The 16,158-nt window shown below is 50.1% G+C and overlaps 3 protein-coding genes and 1 non-coding gene across 4 annotated transcripts in view; 2 read left to right on the plus strand and 2 right to left on the minus strand.

Annotated features, from left to right (window-relative positions):
- Positions 1-16,158, plus strand: part of LOC140933165 (uncharacterized) — a 115,971-nt gene that overhangs the window by 39,001 nt on the left and 60,812 nt on the right. The window lies entirely within an intron of this gene.
- Positions 1-16,158, plus strand: part of LOC140933162 (uncharacterized) — a 69,375-nt gene that overhangs the window by 15,973 nt on the left and 37,244 nt on the right. The window contains exons 2-3 of the mRNA XM_073382677.1: positions 1,616-1,909; positions 2,061-2,429. Of these exons, the coding sequence (XP_073238778.1) occupies positions 1,616-1,909; positions 2,061-2,429 (663 nt within the window). The remainder of the gene's footprint in view (positions 1-1,615; positions 1,910-2,060; positions 2,430-16,158) is intronic.
- Positions 14,969-15,604, minus strand: LOC140932803 (uncharacterized). The gene has a single exon (XM_073382312.1). The coding sequence runs from the start codon at positions 15,602-15,604 to the stop codon at positions 14,969-14,971; it is 636 nt and encodes a 211-aa protein (XP_073238413.1).
- Positions 15,936-16,008, minus strand: Trnaa-cgc (transfer RNA alanine (anticodon CGC)). Its single transcript has one exon. It is a non-coding gene; the product is annotated as a tRNA-Ala (tRNA).

Here is a 16,158-nt window from a genome sequence, read left to right on the forward strand (position 1 = left end):
TTTTGCACGACTGCAACCTGAAACTTACGGAAATTTCCAAGTTGCACGTTTTATGGAGGAAATGTCGGAAGTGTTCTTGTTCACTTTTTTTTTCTCTGTAACTAATTTTCACCATGGTGGCCGCTAGCATCCCGCCGCTACAAAATTTCATGTTATTCCTCCAACAATAAATGTCTCCTTTTGTTTTTTGTCTCTCGCTCTAGCTCCTCTTCTCGTTGACTGAGTTTCGCTGGCCTGTCGCTCTACTTTCTCTTTTTCTCTGTCTTTCTCTCTCTCTACATTCCAATTTTGTGGACATGACAATTAATCTAGGCTTAACACTTTAGACAACACGGATATAGAAACATTTTCCGCTTTCCGTTTTCGTCTTTGTTGGCTCTTTAGTTGTGTCTGCTTGACAAGAAGCAGGTGGCCATACGCTTTCCCGCCAAAATAACCTGACATTTGGCATCGGCTTACACGCGGTGGGTGTACGGACGGTCGTTCGGGCGTCCGCTGCGTCATAACTCAATTTTCTTGTCAACTTATCTCAACAATGGGGCTCCGCCGCTCGCGCTTCGCGCAAAGGAGCTCCGCTATTAACTCTACGCCTGCCAGTTGACGATTGACAATTAAAAGGGAAACTACTACACCCGTGATGGATCCACTTCCGGATTCACTGCAGCTATTCTAATAAGTAACAATTTGGTTCCAGTTCTTGCTACTTCCTCAAAAACAAATCTACCGGCTTTTCCTGGCGAAAAAACAAACTGATGCTGAAAGTAAAGTTAGCTGCAAAGTATCCCAACAGGGATATTGATTGGAAAAGTGTTTATTCGCTATCTTTTCGCACGACATTAGAATCGAAACTTAGAGAATTTCAGTTTAAAATATTAATTCGCCGACCTGTGCTTTCTGCCAAACAGAGCTGGAATCCATAGAACATTTACTCTTTCCTGTAAATTATCGTCTAATTTTAAGAAACATGCCTTGTCCTGGCTGCGCGGTTATAACATCTTTGTTGATAACCTTAAAGACGATGATGTCATTTTTGATAAGTTCGATGTTGCAGAGGACACCCTGTTTAACCAAATTTTGCTTCTGGGTAAGTTTTATATTTACTCTCGGAATACCAGAATGGTATGCCTTCTCTTCAGGATTTCATTGCCAGGACAAGGTGTATTTATAACATCGAACTCCATATTGCCAGGAAAAGAGACAAATTAAACAATCATCTTAAAAATTGGAAAAAGTTAATTAGCGTTTTTTTTTAGAATAAGTGATGTCACGAGTAATTTTCAGCTTAAGTTTAAACTTAAAAGTGAAGTCATTGTAATTTACATACTAGGTAACTGTATTGTTGTAATAGCTTCGTGTGTGTTTATCTTTGTATTTGTCTATTTGTACTATATAAGCGTGTTTTTTTTTGCGTGTGTCTTTTTTTCCTTTTTGCTTCCTTTTTCTTAATTTCCATTAACTCGGGTAAGGTATTCTTTAAATGAAAAAACTCTCTTTTTAACTCTTGCCACTCAGTGCTCGATATTTCCTGAACTAAGAGCGAAACTGATGAAATTCTCCTGCTGAGCATTATTGATAAAGTAATCTCTTTCAGCCCTTCTTTATTTATTTCTGCCAGATAATGCTGTTTCTGAAGACCCGTTTACTAGTTACCTGTTGTGGCCGCATCTTCACTTCAGTGGTACATTTCGCGCTGATGTTTCTACCGTAAACAATAACCCACTCAACTTCGACACGGACAGATTCACTGCCGCGGATCTCATACGAGATTTGGAGAATTGGAACCCGAAGGGTAGTGGCGAGTGGAGCGTGACTGGCTCGGTAACTCAAGTATGCTATACTGATGGCCACTGCGTAGAAGAAGATGAGGGCCACAAAAGTTCTGAACCACTCATAGGAGCATGGATAATGGGTAATAATTGTTAGCATTATAGTACTGATAGTCAATTTCCTCTTCTGGAATCAAAATCGTGTTCTGGCCAAATAGGCCAAAATTTTCACAAAAAAAACAATAGAATAAATAAATTTGCTCACTTGACTTTATTATTATTATTTTTTCTCAGATGGAGGCAACAAAACGCTTGCAAAATTGGTCGACTTCGATCCCGAGGCGGGTTTCTCGGAAATTTGGGGATGGAGAATTAGCGTTGGAAACCTGTTTTCTGCTGATTATACGCCAGTTCCGTATCAATATCTCTGGAAAAAAATGGTCACTAAACGAAACGACGATTATACCCACGGGGCAGCGTATCAATCAGTTTTGTCGAATATTCGATGGCACACTTCAAACGACTCGCGTTTCATCAGAGAGCTTCAGAATTCAATGGACAATAATAACATTATTGACGGCAAGAGACTATCCATACGCTTCAATATGGATATGTACCAGGGAGATTACCGGAAAGATAATCTTACCATAGGACGTATTACGGGTAAGGTATCTAAGTGAAAATCTAGACACATTCCTAAAAAAGATCTATTCAAATATTCATATTGTAAATAAGGAAAGCAAACTATGTGCTCTATCGGGTGATATCTATTTATTTACCAGCTTTTCTGGACACAGTCCTGCCCAGAGGGAATGTGCACGAACGGGACTCAGGTCCCATGCGAGGTGCCATCCCTACCCAATCCCACAACCTGTAAAGGTTGGCCACACCAACGGGGTCTACGACCCCTACTCTTTTCGAATAGTGATGTGGATTCTTTTACGTCCCACAAGAATAAATCAGTGAAATTGCTCTGAGACGGGACCTACGGTTTTTCGTCCTTATCCAAGAAGACTAGAAAGTCTAACCATTTGCAGATGTCATTACAAAGGCAGCACTCTCTTCTCAGTTATTTTTAAAGACCCTGAGTGTTGGTCCGGCCGGAGTTTGAACCCTCGACCTCCCGCTTGGCAGACCGGTGCTCTCCCAACTGAGCTAACCAGGCGGCGGTTTGCATATATTTGTATATATCAATGTTGATCTTTTAAATTTTTAAATCCACAAACCCACTGAGGAGTTTGTAAATACTATGAGTACAAGTGTTTTTGGGCCTCATATTGTGAAGCCAACTAGAGTAATACATCCCACTGCTCCTTTGATTCACAATATATTTTTTAATTCAATTGATTTTGATACTGTTAGTGGCAATGTAGTTTATGATCTCTCTGATCACCTACCCAATTTTTTAATTATTAACGGACGTCTATTTAATTATCAAAGGACAAAATCGTTGTACGAGACTTCTCTAGGTTGAACGACGACTCTGTTTTAAATGACTTTTCAGCTATTTAAGTTAAATTTACTCTAAACCCTAGATAAATAAGGGGCTAAGGAAATCAACTGACAATAATAATATTCTGTACAGACACTTTATTAGAACTAAATCCTCATACAGAACTATATAAAAGCTAACCAAAGTAATGTAAAAAATCTTTGGAAAGGTATAACGCAACTTGTATCACTTAAGAAAAAAGACTCCTTCAGGGCCAATAAACTTGTTAAGGATGATCAATAGATAACTGATCCCAAAAAAATAGCAAATGAATTTAATAATTATTTTGCAACCATTGGCTCAAGGTTAGCAGCTGAGATAGCAAATTGTGGGACATGTACACACACAGTTTACCTTGATAATGCTCGCAGTTCGAGTTTTTTTTTCTCTCACCAGTAACTAACTTTGAAATTATAGATATTACAAATACTTTAAATTGCAAAAAGGCAAATGGACCCTTCAGTATCCCAGTAGTCCTTTTGAAAGTGTTAAAAAAATTATATTATTTTCTTACCCTCTTGCAATAATTTTTAATTGCTCCTTGAAATCAGGTGTTGTTCCGGATCATTTTAAAGTGAAAAAGGTTATTTCAGTTTATAAAAAAGGCTCACCTCTTATGGCATCTACTTATCGTCCAGTCTCACTATTATCTATATTCAATAAGATTCTTGAAAGACTAATGTATAATAGACTAATTAAATACTTTGAACAATCATCTATCTTCTTCACGATCAATCAACAATTTGGTTTTCGTTCCAATCATTCTGCAGTTCATGCTCTTATTCTTATGGTGTATAAGTAGTAAGGGGGGCGGGTTTGGCACAGGTACTACTTCATGTAAGCGTCACGAAATGTCCTCGATAAAAAATGTGGGGAGGGGTGGGTTGTACTTACCTGAAGAGGGAGAGGTTAGGGTTAGGGTTAGGGTTAGGGCTAGAGAGCCTCTTGTAACCCGAGTAGGTTAGGGTTAGGGTTAGGGTTAGGGCTAGAGGGCCTCTTGTAACCCGAGTAGGTTAGGGTTAGGGTGGAGTTTTTATTTGTGGAGGAGGGTTGTGTCTTGGCCTTGTGGTAAGACCAATTCACGAGGGCGCATGCGCGTGGTGGAAAAGTTAGGGTTATCTATTGGGGATGAGGGTTGTGCCTTGTGGGAAGGGTTAGGGTCGAGGGCGCATGCGCATGTGGATTCCCAGTCCCCCGCAACGGGTTATTGGGCCCGCTGCGTATTATCCGCTCGAGGGCGGGGGTATCATGAAGGAGCCACCACCTTCACTCATTGTCGCTGGGCTGACGGAAGGTTTTGAAGAACAACACCGAAGATGTGGATGCCTTAATCATGGATGATCCAGTTTTGCCGGACAATAACAGGACAGGCACCCTTGGTCGATGGGGCAAAGCCGTGGAGTAGAGGCGTCAAAGTCTTGTATGGGGAATCTGCAGAAAAGCAGGAAAGAGTGGCGGACGAGCTTGGTATGGACATGGAGGAAGGATCGCCTTAGGGAAAACAGTTTGTTTGAGTGGTGGAGGTGGAGAACCCAGGAGAGTGTGAACGCCATTGCCTCAACGTTTGTCCGGTGGAGAAAAGGATGCCTCTAAGATCCGGAGAAGTAGTAGTAGGAGCAGCGCAGAGAATCCGAAGGAAGTTGCCTTGTCCGTTGCCTTGTATGAAGCCGCCCTGTGGCCTAATTAGCACAAGTGGATGCAGTATGCGTGGAACTGGAAAAAGCCTTGTTGCGGTAGAGTTCATGACGCCTTCGTCTACTGATACTGTTACTGCTACTGCTATTTGTTGGGAAGCGGGGAAGACGCTTGTGGCCGTGGAATTAGTCGGTTGGCACCTGTTTTGGAAAAACTCTGACGGCAGTAGAGTTTATATCCGTTGTCCTTGAGAGGTGGTCCTTTGGTAGGCTGCTGGTAGAACTGTATTGGTCATTTGACATCAACACATTGGGGTGACAAAATTGTCGAGACACATTCCAAAGCTACGCGTTGATCAAAGACGGGAAAGGTCTGGCATGTGAGGAAGAAGCAATGGGTGGAGGAGCAGAACGGAGAGCACGAAAGGAGGACCAGCGATGAGGATGTGGGAGATGTAGTCCTGGTTGATTGCTTGGTGTCGGTGAGGTGCTGGGGAATTCAGGCATTCCAAGAGAAAGAAGAACGGGAAAGGCAACGAAGATGAAGTTCATCACGTACCGGCACCAAACAAGGGAAAACCGGGCGTTCACGACAATGATCACTTAATGATCAACATGACGTCGAGCTTGACATTCCACCTGGAAAGGAAACCAATCTCTTGCCCTGGAACTCCTTTGGATCGCCAACAGGACTGACAATGATACTGGCAACCAATGCATCGTTGAAGAGGTTGGTGTGTGAAGAGGGCCTATTACACCTGCAAGGAGGTTTAAAGCTGGTAGCTGAGAAAGGAAATCATCGACGCATGGAGGTACAGCAGGGTTCCAAGATGGATGTATCCGACAAAAAGGAGCAGCGCAAAGAAATCGAGTTGGACGAAAGTTGGCTGAAAATTACTACGAAAGGAACTCCAAGAACAGGCCTGGATTGCAAAGGAGTTGCACTCTGTTGCTGTTTGAAGTGCTGAAGTTTGACATGGAAAGGGGTACACTTGAATGTTGTTGGAGGAGATGGAGAGAATGGATTGCCAGAAAAAATGACCTGCATGGAGGATTCAAAATGGGCCATTGCCGTGAGAGCCGTTGCCGTTTACATCTTTGGCAGGGGCCGCTTTGGAATGAACAAGCCAATCCTGGTGAAATGGAGATGGAACACCTTGACACAACGTTTTCTCCAAGTAGTCAGGAACACCAAAAAGCCCTGTATCTGGGGGTGAAACTCCAAGTCCGCCAGCAGAAGAAAAGGAAACTGCGCAGAAGGACCCGCAGAACGATGAAAAAAGGCCTTGTGCTCCCCTTACATTACGTCCCGTGCGTAGAAGAAGCCGAGGTTTGGGTTGCGAATGGAATACGAAGCAGGGCGACTCGTCCGCAGTATGGGGTCAACTTCAAGGAGTTATGTGCCGGGGGCCTTGGAGAGGATTATGGAAGGGGAGGAACATGGTAGGCGGAAGAAGGCTTTTCACTAGAGCGCCTGGCGGTGAAAGGAGCAGAACGAAGACGCCAAAAGGTAGAATGTTCAAAAAAGGTTTAATGGTGTTTGTTAAAGGGAAAATACACTGTCATTATCACTGAAGGTACCGTCTTGTGGTGCTGGAGTGAAGCCATACGGATAGGAATGAAAGGTCCTGGGGTCCACCACTCGTTTGCTCGCCACCAACTGATAGCGCTTAATTTCGGTCCTCGTTTGGAGTCGCTTGGTTGTGTCATCCCGCACGATCTTGTGGGGGTTGAAGATGGGAATGGATCTCGCCTGGGCTTGAGGATGCCGAAGTTCGTCGAGGACATTGCGTTTTAAAATGTCAAAGTTCAGTTGTTCTTGACCGCGAGCATTGAGGGAAAAGCCTCGGACTTTACACTCGACTTTTCCTTGACGAGTGAGGTACCCGTAATTTTTGGGACCAGCCGTGGCGAATTCCGTGATGGTATCTCCCTCGTCTAATTCATTTTTGAACTGGCCCAGGTACGCTCCCGTTTCGAGGGTGGGTTGCCCTGGAGCATGTTTGTAAATGATGGAATCGGTGTCCATGTACAAAACTTGCTGGGGCTGTAACAGGAACAGGGCTTGACGATACAAATGCAGACAGGCATGGGCGGTGGTAAAGGCGGCGACAAAAATGTTGACGTGAGGTTGGATGGGTGCGGCTTCTGCAATCTTATTATAGACGATTTCTAACATCTCTTCGTTAACCACACGGATGGCGTGGATGTGGACATCGTCTTGGTTGAGCAGTTGATGAAACTTGGCTGGACTGGAGATGGCTTCCACTTGCGATTTGTTGCTGGCCTGGCCAAATTTGCCCCAAAAACTATTGAGCATCAATTTGGCTAACGCTCGTTTCGCGGGGTTCTTCTCGATCTGCGCGTACTCTAACTGGACCCCTTCATGCTCCAGGTAGGCTGCTAAGTATTCCTGTCGTTTTAATGCATCTGTACCTACGCTGGCTGGCCATCCATCGGCTTCCTGTTTGATTTTGAGGAAGGTGTTGATGTATTGGGTGAACAATTGGGTCGAAGTGTGCGGAAAATGCCAGATCTCGTGGACTTGTAATACATCGTAGCCTTGGGCAAGGGCTTCTTCCAATTCGATGGTGGTCCACGTACCCGTCAGAGCGCGATCTCTGTCCGCGTGAGGGCAGTCACGACTCCTTTCTAAGAGGGGTTTGGCCAATTCGGCTTCGACGCAGGATCGGCACAAGGGAAAGAGTAATTTGCCTTGGGCTCTGTAGGGCAGCACGGGCAAGTACAACCCATACGGCGGCAGCACGGTGACTTTGGCCAAACCAAAGTATGGCGTCAGGTCGGTGGACTCCAGTTGTGTCAGGATGACTGGATGGCCTACCGGGTAAACGCAGCTCTTGTTGACAAACGGGTACAGGGAGGTAAAATCCAAGTACTGAATGGATTCACCTTGGTCAGGATCAGCCACGGCATGCATGGTCACGGCTTCAGTACGCCCTCCATAAAAGGCATCTCGAGGTTCTAGGCGGTCTACGAGCCCTAACCCATCCACGAACCCTTGGATATCTTCGCGGCTGGCCTTGAGACGTTTCCACTCGCACTCCCACATGGTTTGGAGAGCGTACCCTGATTGGACGATGGCTTGGTCTCTCGCCTGGGTGCGAAGGTACAGGTCATGCATGGTCTGGCCATGGTGCATGCGGATCTGGGCTTGGCGGTTCGGAAAACAGGCAGGGCACCCGTGGAAAAAACAACCGTGGAATTCGTAGACGGTGCGTGTGGTGGGATTGTACCCGTCCACGCGCATGGGCTGGCAGGCGATCAGGAGCGTCATTTCACCTTTGTTTTTGGCATGCTGAATGTAATCCTCTTCCAAAAACGGATGAGGGTAGTCAGGATAGGCTTGGGCCATCAGGTCATGGTGGTCCCACTCGTCGGGGGTGATGGCCGCATGGCGGGCCTCTCGTTCCACGTGCTCTTGCCAATAGAGCCATTCCAGGGCGGGCCGGGAATAAGGTTTGCCTTTGTGATGCCAGCCGTGAATGGGTTCCGAGGCAATGGTCTGAGGGGTCAAACAATGTTTGCGAAAAAATCGGTTGCAGGCTGAGGCGATGGTCACACAATGTTCAAACGGGTTAAACCCCGCTAGTTGTTCAAATTCGGCGGCAAATTTGGTACATCCTTCTTTGAGGAGGCGAACATCACTTTGGCAGTAACTAAGGAGTTCCTCACTGAAGTTAAACTCGTAGTGTTCGGCCCGGCGTTCTGCATGCCACTGCATATACTCCTCTTTTCTGGCAGGTGACATGCCTTGAGGGTCATAGTAATCTTGGGCTGGGATAGGGCCAATGTAGTCTTGGTGGTCTTGGGTATTAAAAAAATGGGGGAAAAACCCCTTTTTCAGTTCTTGTAATCCAAAGGCTTTGGGGAACGCTGCCAAAGGCATTGGCAAGAAGGACAAACTGTCGAGGAAGCGAAGGTCCGTCAACGATAGAGACAAAATTTTGGCCCCATTGACTAACTGCTCGGGTTTCAGGTACTGTTTGTAACACTGTTCCAAAATGAAGTAACTGTCATACCCTTTAAAATTGTGGGCCAGGCAAATGACTTTTCGTTTGACGTGCGGGTTAGGGGACCGCGTCAAGGTTTGGGCCCAGTCTAAGAAGGCCTCAATGCAGGATTCACCCCTGAAGGTAAACTGTTCATTACTTTCGGACGTTTCCGCACACAGTAAATTGGCCACGTGCTCGCCGGTGTCTTGGCGGGCTTCAATGTCAAAGTAGAGGAATAATGGATGGGGCAAGACGGTTGTAGTCTCATCGGGCTCGGCTGGATCAGGCTCGGTTTCCTCACGGAGATTGGCTTGGAGGGTGGCCAACCCGGCGGAGGCTCCACGATGGCTGCGTGGACCAATGGGGCGTGCCTGCTCTACGATCGGCTGTATGTAACATCGATGGGTGTCTGTGGGCACCTGTTCTTTACAGGACGGGCATTTGCCGTACCCGCATTTGTGTCGTTGGACGGTTAGGAGGCCTTTGCACAATGTCTGGCAGTTGGGGCAACGCTTGTGGGTACTGCAGAGGGATGCTTGGGGAACGGGCGCTACACGCCCCGCACTGGTATGCGTCTGGTGGTTCAGGAGGCAGTCGGCGCCGAAAAAGAAGCGCTTGCAGTCTCGGCATAGGACGATGGCCGGGCCAGCTGCTGTGGAAAAGTCGCGGCAATGGGCTTGGTGGCAACTGGCACATTTCCGGCCTGGGCAGCGGTGATGTTGCAAATCGTTGCTGTTAAAGGATTTTTCACAGTCGAGGCAAAAGTAACCTTTGCCAAAGAAGCCACTCAACGAATGACATACATGGTAATGGTCCTGGACTTTGATGAGGCAGAGGAGTTTGTCCTCGGGTTGGCGAGGGCCTTTGAAGATCAGTTGGTACCCATGGTCGGCGGACACCACCACAATTTGGTAGTCGGCTAATACAATTTGAAATAAGTTCAGTTCTCCTAGGCCACAAGGGCCTTCGGGCACACGGGCACGTCTGTGTAGTTGGCGGGCGAGGGTTTCTTGAAGGGGCCGTCCCATTACAATGTGTCGGTACTGGCTGTCACGGGATCCCCAATCTCGGTACGCTTTGGCGGTGACCAATGCTCGGGCACAGCACAAGTCATCCTTGTTTTCAATACGTACGACACTTGTTTTGTTTTTTAACAACTGTTCAATGGGATGGGTGCCGGGCCGTTGACCGCGACTGCCTGACCCGACTCCACTGTCTCGGATATGACTGACTTCTATATGGAAGCTATCATCGATGGCAAAGTTCTCGTTGGAGTTGAGAATGTTACTTAGTTGTTGCATCATCATTTGGGCGGGTTCGGTGTCTTGGAGCCAATCACGGACTCTGACTCGGGAAGACTGGTAGGCGTGCTGTAGTCTGTTGCTGGACATATTGATCATTAAGTGATCATTCTCGTGCACCCCCGGCTGGTCCAACACTTGGCGCTGGATGGCGATCTGGAGGGCTTGATCCAACAAAGATGGAAGCTGGTCTCGCGGAATCAGTTCGGGACGAAGGGCACCTCCCCGTTGGACGAGGCGCGTGGTAAACACACGGCGATGCAGTCCAAATTTGCGGACTCGACGATCCACGTGCGGTACGAGTTCAAATTCTAAAGGCAATGGGTCGGCTTCGGCGGCTTGGAGAGCCTCTAGGCAAGCCGCCTCTTCAGCGCTATCATTTAGGGCCGCTTGGACCGGATCTTCCAAGGCTTCCAGAACCTCCAAACAAGCGGCATCTTCATCCGAATCATTCAAGGCGGCGGTAATCGTGGGATCAGACGGGAGAACGTCAACAGCAGTTAAACAGTCTTCCACGGGATTGTTCAAGACGGTAGCAGTACAGGACAAGCTTGGAAGTCTGCCATCTGCCATCGTTGGAGGAACAAAGTACAGAGAACACAAAGGGATGACGAAAGTAGTGACGAAGAAACTTGTCGTAGAGGCTGGAATCCAGGTACCAACTCCCAAAGGCGTCTGTTTCCACGACAGAATTATGGCTTGGCTATTTGTCTCTGTTCCAAAGGCATGGAGGGAACTAAATGGGCGCACCAAGCAAATGAGGGAGATGTACAAGACAAAGGCAACTAAGGCGTGGCAAGCCTTGGAGAGGATCATTCACTTTTCGAGGTCTGCAACTTCTCCTGAAGAGACAGCTTCTTCTTTCAAAGAGAATGAAAACGGCTTAGCAGGATGTGACGACGGCTCCACAGGAGGAGGAGGCTCCCGGTTTTGTCTCGGCCAATTCGAGCGCATCGGACTCGAGCGAAGCCCGGAATACGATGAAGTGCTGAAGGGTTGAGGGCTCTTTTTATAAGGAGAAGGTCGTTTTCCCAAGAGGGCGTCCCAGAAGCCCTCTTGGGAAGGGGGAACCCAGGGGGGATGGGGGGGGTACCCCCCCGGGTTTTGGGGGCCTAAAGGGGGGAGTCTGGAACTAGGTAGGGAAGGTATAAAGAGTCGAGGTAGTCCGGCAGGCCTCGTTCATCAAATGGGGTCACGGGATGGCTGCTGCGTAGTTTGCGTGGGAAGTATCTTTCGACGGTACTTGGTGGACCAGACGCTCGTTTCCTTGGGAGTCAGTCGAAAGGAGCTCGAACCCTCCGATGTTCAGTACATGCCCTGCTGTGGCCGGTCCATACATCACAGCTGTGTGCGTGCTTGGTTTGGCTTTTTGCTGTCCAAGAATTGTTTGGTCCTTTGTCCCTATTGCCATGACAGAATTACCGGGCCCGTCTTCAGGCACGGACAACACTGTTTACCCAACCCCTCGTGGCACTTTACCCTGATGAAGAAGGAACTGCCGGCGCTCCTCCGATGTTTGACGACGGGCAATTCCGACAAGATCAGCAAGCGACTGTTGGGCATTTTTTCTTACCTCACCAAATACAACATGGAGACCAAGACCCTCCCGCCCCCGGAACCCATCGAATTACGGGCGATGATATGTTGTGGGTTGACGAAGGAGATGCTGCCTCTACCGACAGCGATCAAGATTCATCCATCGTTCGATTTCTTGAAAATCTTGTTAACTGAATCGGACATTGTCCCCGATGACGACATACATGTACGTCCTGTCTTCAAAGTGTACGGTCGTTGTGAACAGTGCCAAACCATGTTACGTGAATGCCCCACCGATAAAGATGTGGGTTTGGGTGCCACGGAAGTCATGTACGTGATGATGCCGCCCGAATGGTCGGAACCCATCAATTGGGAAGCTGAGGGATGCTCTTAAGGAGCCCAGGACGGGAACCAGGGACTATCTTCAAGTGTGACAATCTTCAAGTGTGACGCGATGAAAAAACTGAGATGTAAACTGTATAGTGTGAAATGTAATGTTTATTAGGTCGCTAGAACTCTACTTTATACAACCTCTGCCTTTTTGAAAATACAAGTCTTTGTCACAATAAACATGTTTGGTTACAGTTTTAATTTACGTTTAGCTTGCATTATTTTTTTGACTATGCCTTCGGTCCAGGTCTTTTTCCCCGGGAGGGCTTGAATGGCGCCAATCATCTTGTCATCGGCTTTCCACTTGTCCTGGATATTGCGCGCCCGAGAATAATCAATATCGTGCTGTTTGGAAATGCGGTCCAGCCGGTTGATGCCGGGATCCCCGCGCTTCAGCCGTTTCTCCAAATGGGTGCCTGGGCCCATGTATTGGTACCCCGGCCAATGAAATTCGATGCCTGTCTTGCCCAACCATTTTTGGACGTCCAAGCCACGACCGATCATGCGACGGCGGCGCTGTCCACGGCGCGACGCGCGGCGGCGGCGTCTAGTAGTCCTTGCCATCGAGTTTCCACTGCACCTTTTCACCCCACTCGCTCCAGCCGGGTTGACGTTTCAACTTCTGCGTTTCTTTGGGCACCTTGGGGAGATGATAACTGAAGCGGATTTTTTTCTTCTGGGTGGAAGCAGGGGACTTGCCTTTGCTCAAGGTCGACGTGCCTTTGCTCTTGGACGTACTGGGAATGGGCGCGGCCAATTCCTCTTCCCAATCGTCGGCCGGTAACGGGACCGAGAAGGCCGGCTTGGGTGGAACTTTCGGTTTAGGTTTCCCTTTGGGTGTGGCCTTGGGTTGGGGCGTGCTGCTTTTTATAAGCGTTTTCAAGAAGGTCTCCATGGGTCCTTGGGCAAACTGGTCGTCGTCGTCGTCGGCCCCCGCCGCCACTCCGGCCGCCGGCAGGTTCATGGTCCGCACGCGTCTGGTGGCTCGACGCACCTGGGGTCCCAGGGCTTTGAGGCGGATCTTTTTGGTGGCCGGCGGGATCTCGGGGGAAGCCAACAAGACGTGTTGTTTGGCGGCCAACCGCGCGGCATGCGTCAACCGCGAATTCTCCATCAACGTGCCTTTGTAATGGTCCACCAGTTGTTCCATGTCCGCTGGGGACACCAGGTACTTTTTCTGGTACGGCCCGTGACTCATCTTGACAGGCAATGACGACACACGCGATCCAAGGCGTGCCACACACCCGCCCCAGTTTGAGCCATCATGACGTGCCGTCGCCGTTTTATGGAATGCTTGCGACGCGCCATCTCGCGCAAGGCCTGCTTGTGCGGACGCAACTGATCCAAGAGTCGAGGCGGGACGGTCACATTCCCTTTCAAGGTGTTCATCACCAATTCACTGATGGCATTGACTTGATCGGCATTGGCATGCTGCAATCGTTCCCGTCGCACGTGCTGGTCGGCTTCTCGCAACACGCTCCGCAAAAAGGGCAGTTGTCGTTGTAGGCGTCGCACCATGGTGTCGTGTTCCCTGGGACACACGTTCGAGGGTGTCTTTATAGGATTACTTGGCCCCGGTCATCTTGAACATTCGGTGGCGCTGGTTCGCTTGCACCTACTACCAAGAGATTTTCCCCAGGCGTTTCTTGCGCGCGGCCTTCACGGCGGCCTTCTCGGCGGCCATGGCGAGAGGGATGAGAAAGGGTAAAATTCCCCCTCGTTGGTAGTAGCGTCGTCGTCGTCGTCTCCGTCCGCGTCGGACCATGATGCGAAGTGATGGGGTAAGGAACTGAGGCTGTTTTTTATACCGTGTTGGGGGTGGACAAACGCGACGAGGTGCGATAGACTTCGGGTTCGCCTCCATCCTTGTAGACCGTGGTGACGGTATTGGTGTGCGTGATGCCGGCAATGCGGCGCCCCACCGACCGTTGACGAGCATCTTCGGCCAACAGATCCATCTGACGTCGTAATTCGTCTTGATTCATCCGTGCTCGTCGAGGGGGTGTGCCACGCCCACGCCCACGGCCACGACGGCCCCCGCCGCCGGGCGGGCCTCCATCGTCGCCCCCGCCACCCCCTCCGGGTGGCACCCCGCCGCGTCCCCGGCCTCGACCTCGACCTCGTCCTCGTCCTCGGCCTCGACCTCGACCTCGTCCTCGCGGTGCCGGGGCTGGTGAAGGGGTCCGGGGTGTCGGGGGACGGTTGGTAATATATTGGTTCAATTGATCCTTGGTGAGACCCACGGACGTCAACAGGTTCTCCATCTGCCCGGGCGGAAAATTCCCTCGGGCAATCTGTTCCATGACGTCGATTTGACGGGCAGTGAGCGTGGGCGACGGGGGACGTCGGCCGATGTAATCGGTCAATTGGTTAAAGTCGAGCCCCACCGAGTCCAACAGGGCATCGATCTGATCTTCGGGCACCTCATTTCGAAGAATCTGTTCCATGACACCGATTTGTCGGGGACTAAACGTGGGCGACGGCAAGTCCTGGGTCGCGGCCCGGATGGCCGTCACGCTGGGCACGCCCGAACTCGGCGAAGACACATTGGGCGCGACACCTACCCCGGCCGGCGGGGCCGTGGGGATGCCCGAGAGGTCCATGGCTCGTTGCAAGGCATCTCGCACCGCACGGGGCGTGACGAGGGGGGACCGTCCGACACCCACCGACAAGTGCGTGGTGTGCCCTTCCAAGCGTTCCGATAAGTCCCGTTGCCGACCTCCCTGGCGTCTCCACTGTTGTCGCGCCCGTTCTCGAGCCAGTTCATTCTCCCAGGTCAATTGGTCGAAATCCAGATCGTCCCGAAACTCGTCGGACGAGGGCGTGGTCCGTCGACTCATGCTTGACGTTCATAGGTTTCCGTCGGTCCTTCCTCCGGTAACACGTTGGTGAAGAGACGGTACCGATCGTCTGACGCGGGATGCAAGTCCAGCATTAAATAGCCAAAAGGACGCTGGGTGCATTCGCGAAAGATGTTCATCACGTGAGACCAGTCGTTGGGAAAGGCTTGCAGCGCCAAGGTGCGCATGCCCACTTGATCCCGCGGGTTCTTGAACGCCACGATGTAATGGGCGTTGCGCGAAATGGTTTTGGCGAATTTGCCTGGCGGGAATAGATCCTGGCACAGGAAGAGGACACTGATGTTCCGATGATGCGAGTGCTTGGAAAAGAGATCCAACACGCGTTTGTCGTTGGCGCCTTCGTCCATGAGATCGTCCAACACCAAGAGTCCCCCTTGCGTGGGACCGAACCATTGGTCCAACTCCTCCGACGTGGGCAGTCCTTCGTGAAACTGCACCTTCTCTTGCTTCATCTCGTTAAAGGCCGGTTGCCAGGCCCCGTAACAATAATGTTTCACCCGAGGAGGGGGGTACATCAATTGATCGGCGTGCTGTAACAAACGGCGCGTCCACGTCGATTTTCCGCTCCCCGACGGGCCGCCCACCAACGTGTTGCAGGGATGTCGAATCATCTCGTCACCATGGCGTACAATCGCGGCGAGGCGTCTTTTATCAGGGTGAGCGTGGTCTCCACCACGGCGGTTTCCGGGCAGGCGTTCAACGCCCGGGCCAACCCCAGCCAATCGCCGGCCCACGCCAATCGACGGAAGAGTCGATAGTGTCCATAATCCCAGGTGTCGCACAACGCGTCCACGGGATGGATCACGAGTTCCATCAACAGACGTTCGTCCAAGGCTTCCAGGACACGTCGCTTATCTTGTCGCGTAATCATTTTCTCACCCAAAAAAAATCACGTCGCCGCGAGCGCACCGGTTTTTATGGAGCGCCCGCGACGACGTGGCGTGGAACCTATCGGACTCGAACCGATGACCCACGGCTGGCGAAGCCGCTGCTCTACCCACTGAGCTAAGGTCCCCTGGGGAATGAGTACGGAGAACCCCCGCGGCCAGACTCGGTCATGCAGTGGTCAAGGGTGGCACTATTTTTATGGAAATACCGGACGTGCCCACCACCGGCCGGGAGAGAACCCTTGAGGTCGGACCGACCGCTCGCGCGGAGGTCCCCC

Source organism: Porites lutea, chromosome 4 (assembly GCF_958299795.1).
Source record: "Porites lutea chromosome 4, jaPorLute2.1, whole genome shotgun sequence".
Lineage (NCBI taxonomy): Eukaryota > Metazoa > Cnidaria > Anthozoa > Scleractinia > Poritidae > Porites > Porites lutea.

Bases quoted from the DNA above. Each gene is read 5' to 3' on its own strand.
- LOC140932803 (XM_073382312.1), bottom strand. From the start codon at position 15,604: ATGATTCGACATCCCTGCAACACGTTGGTGGGCGGCCCGTCGGGGAGC.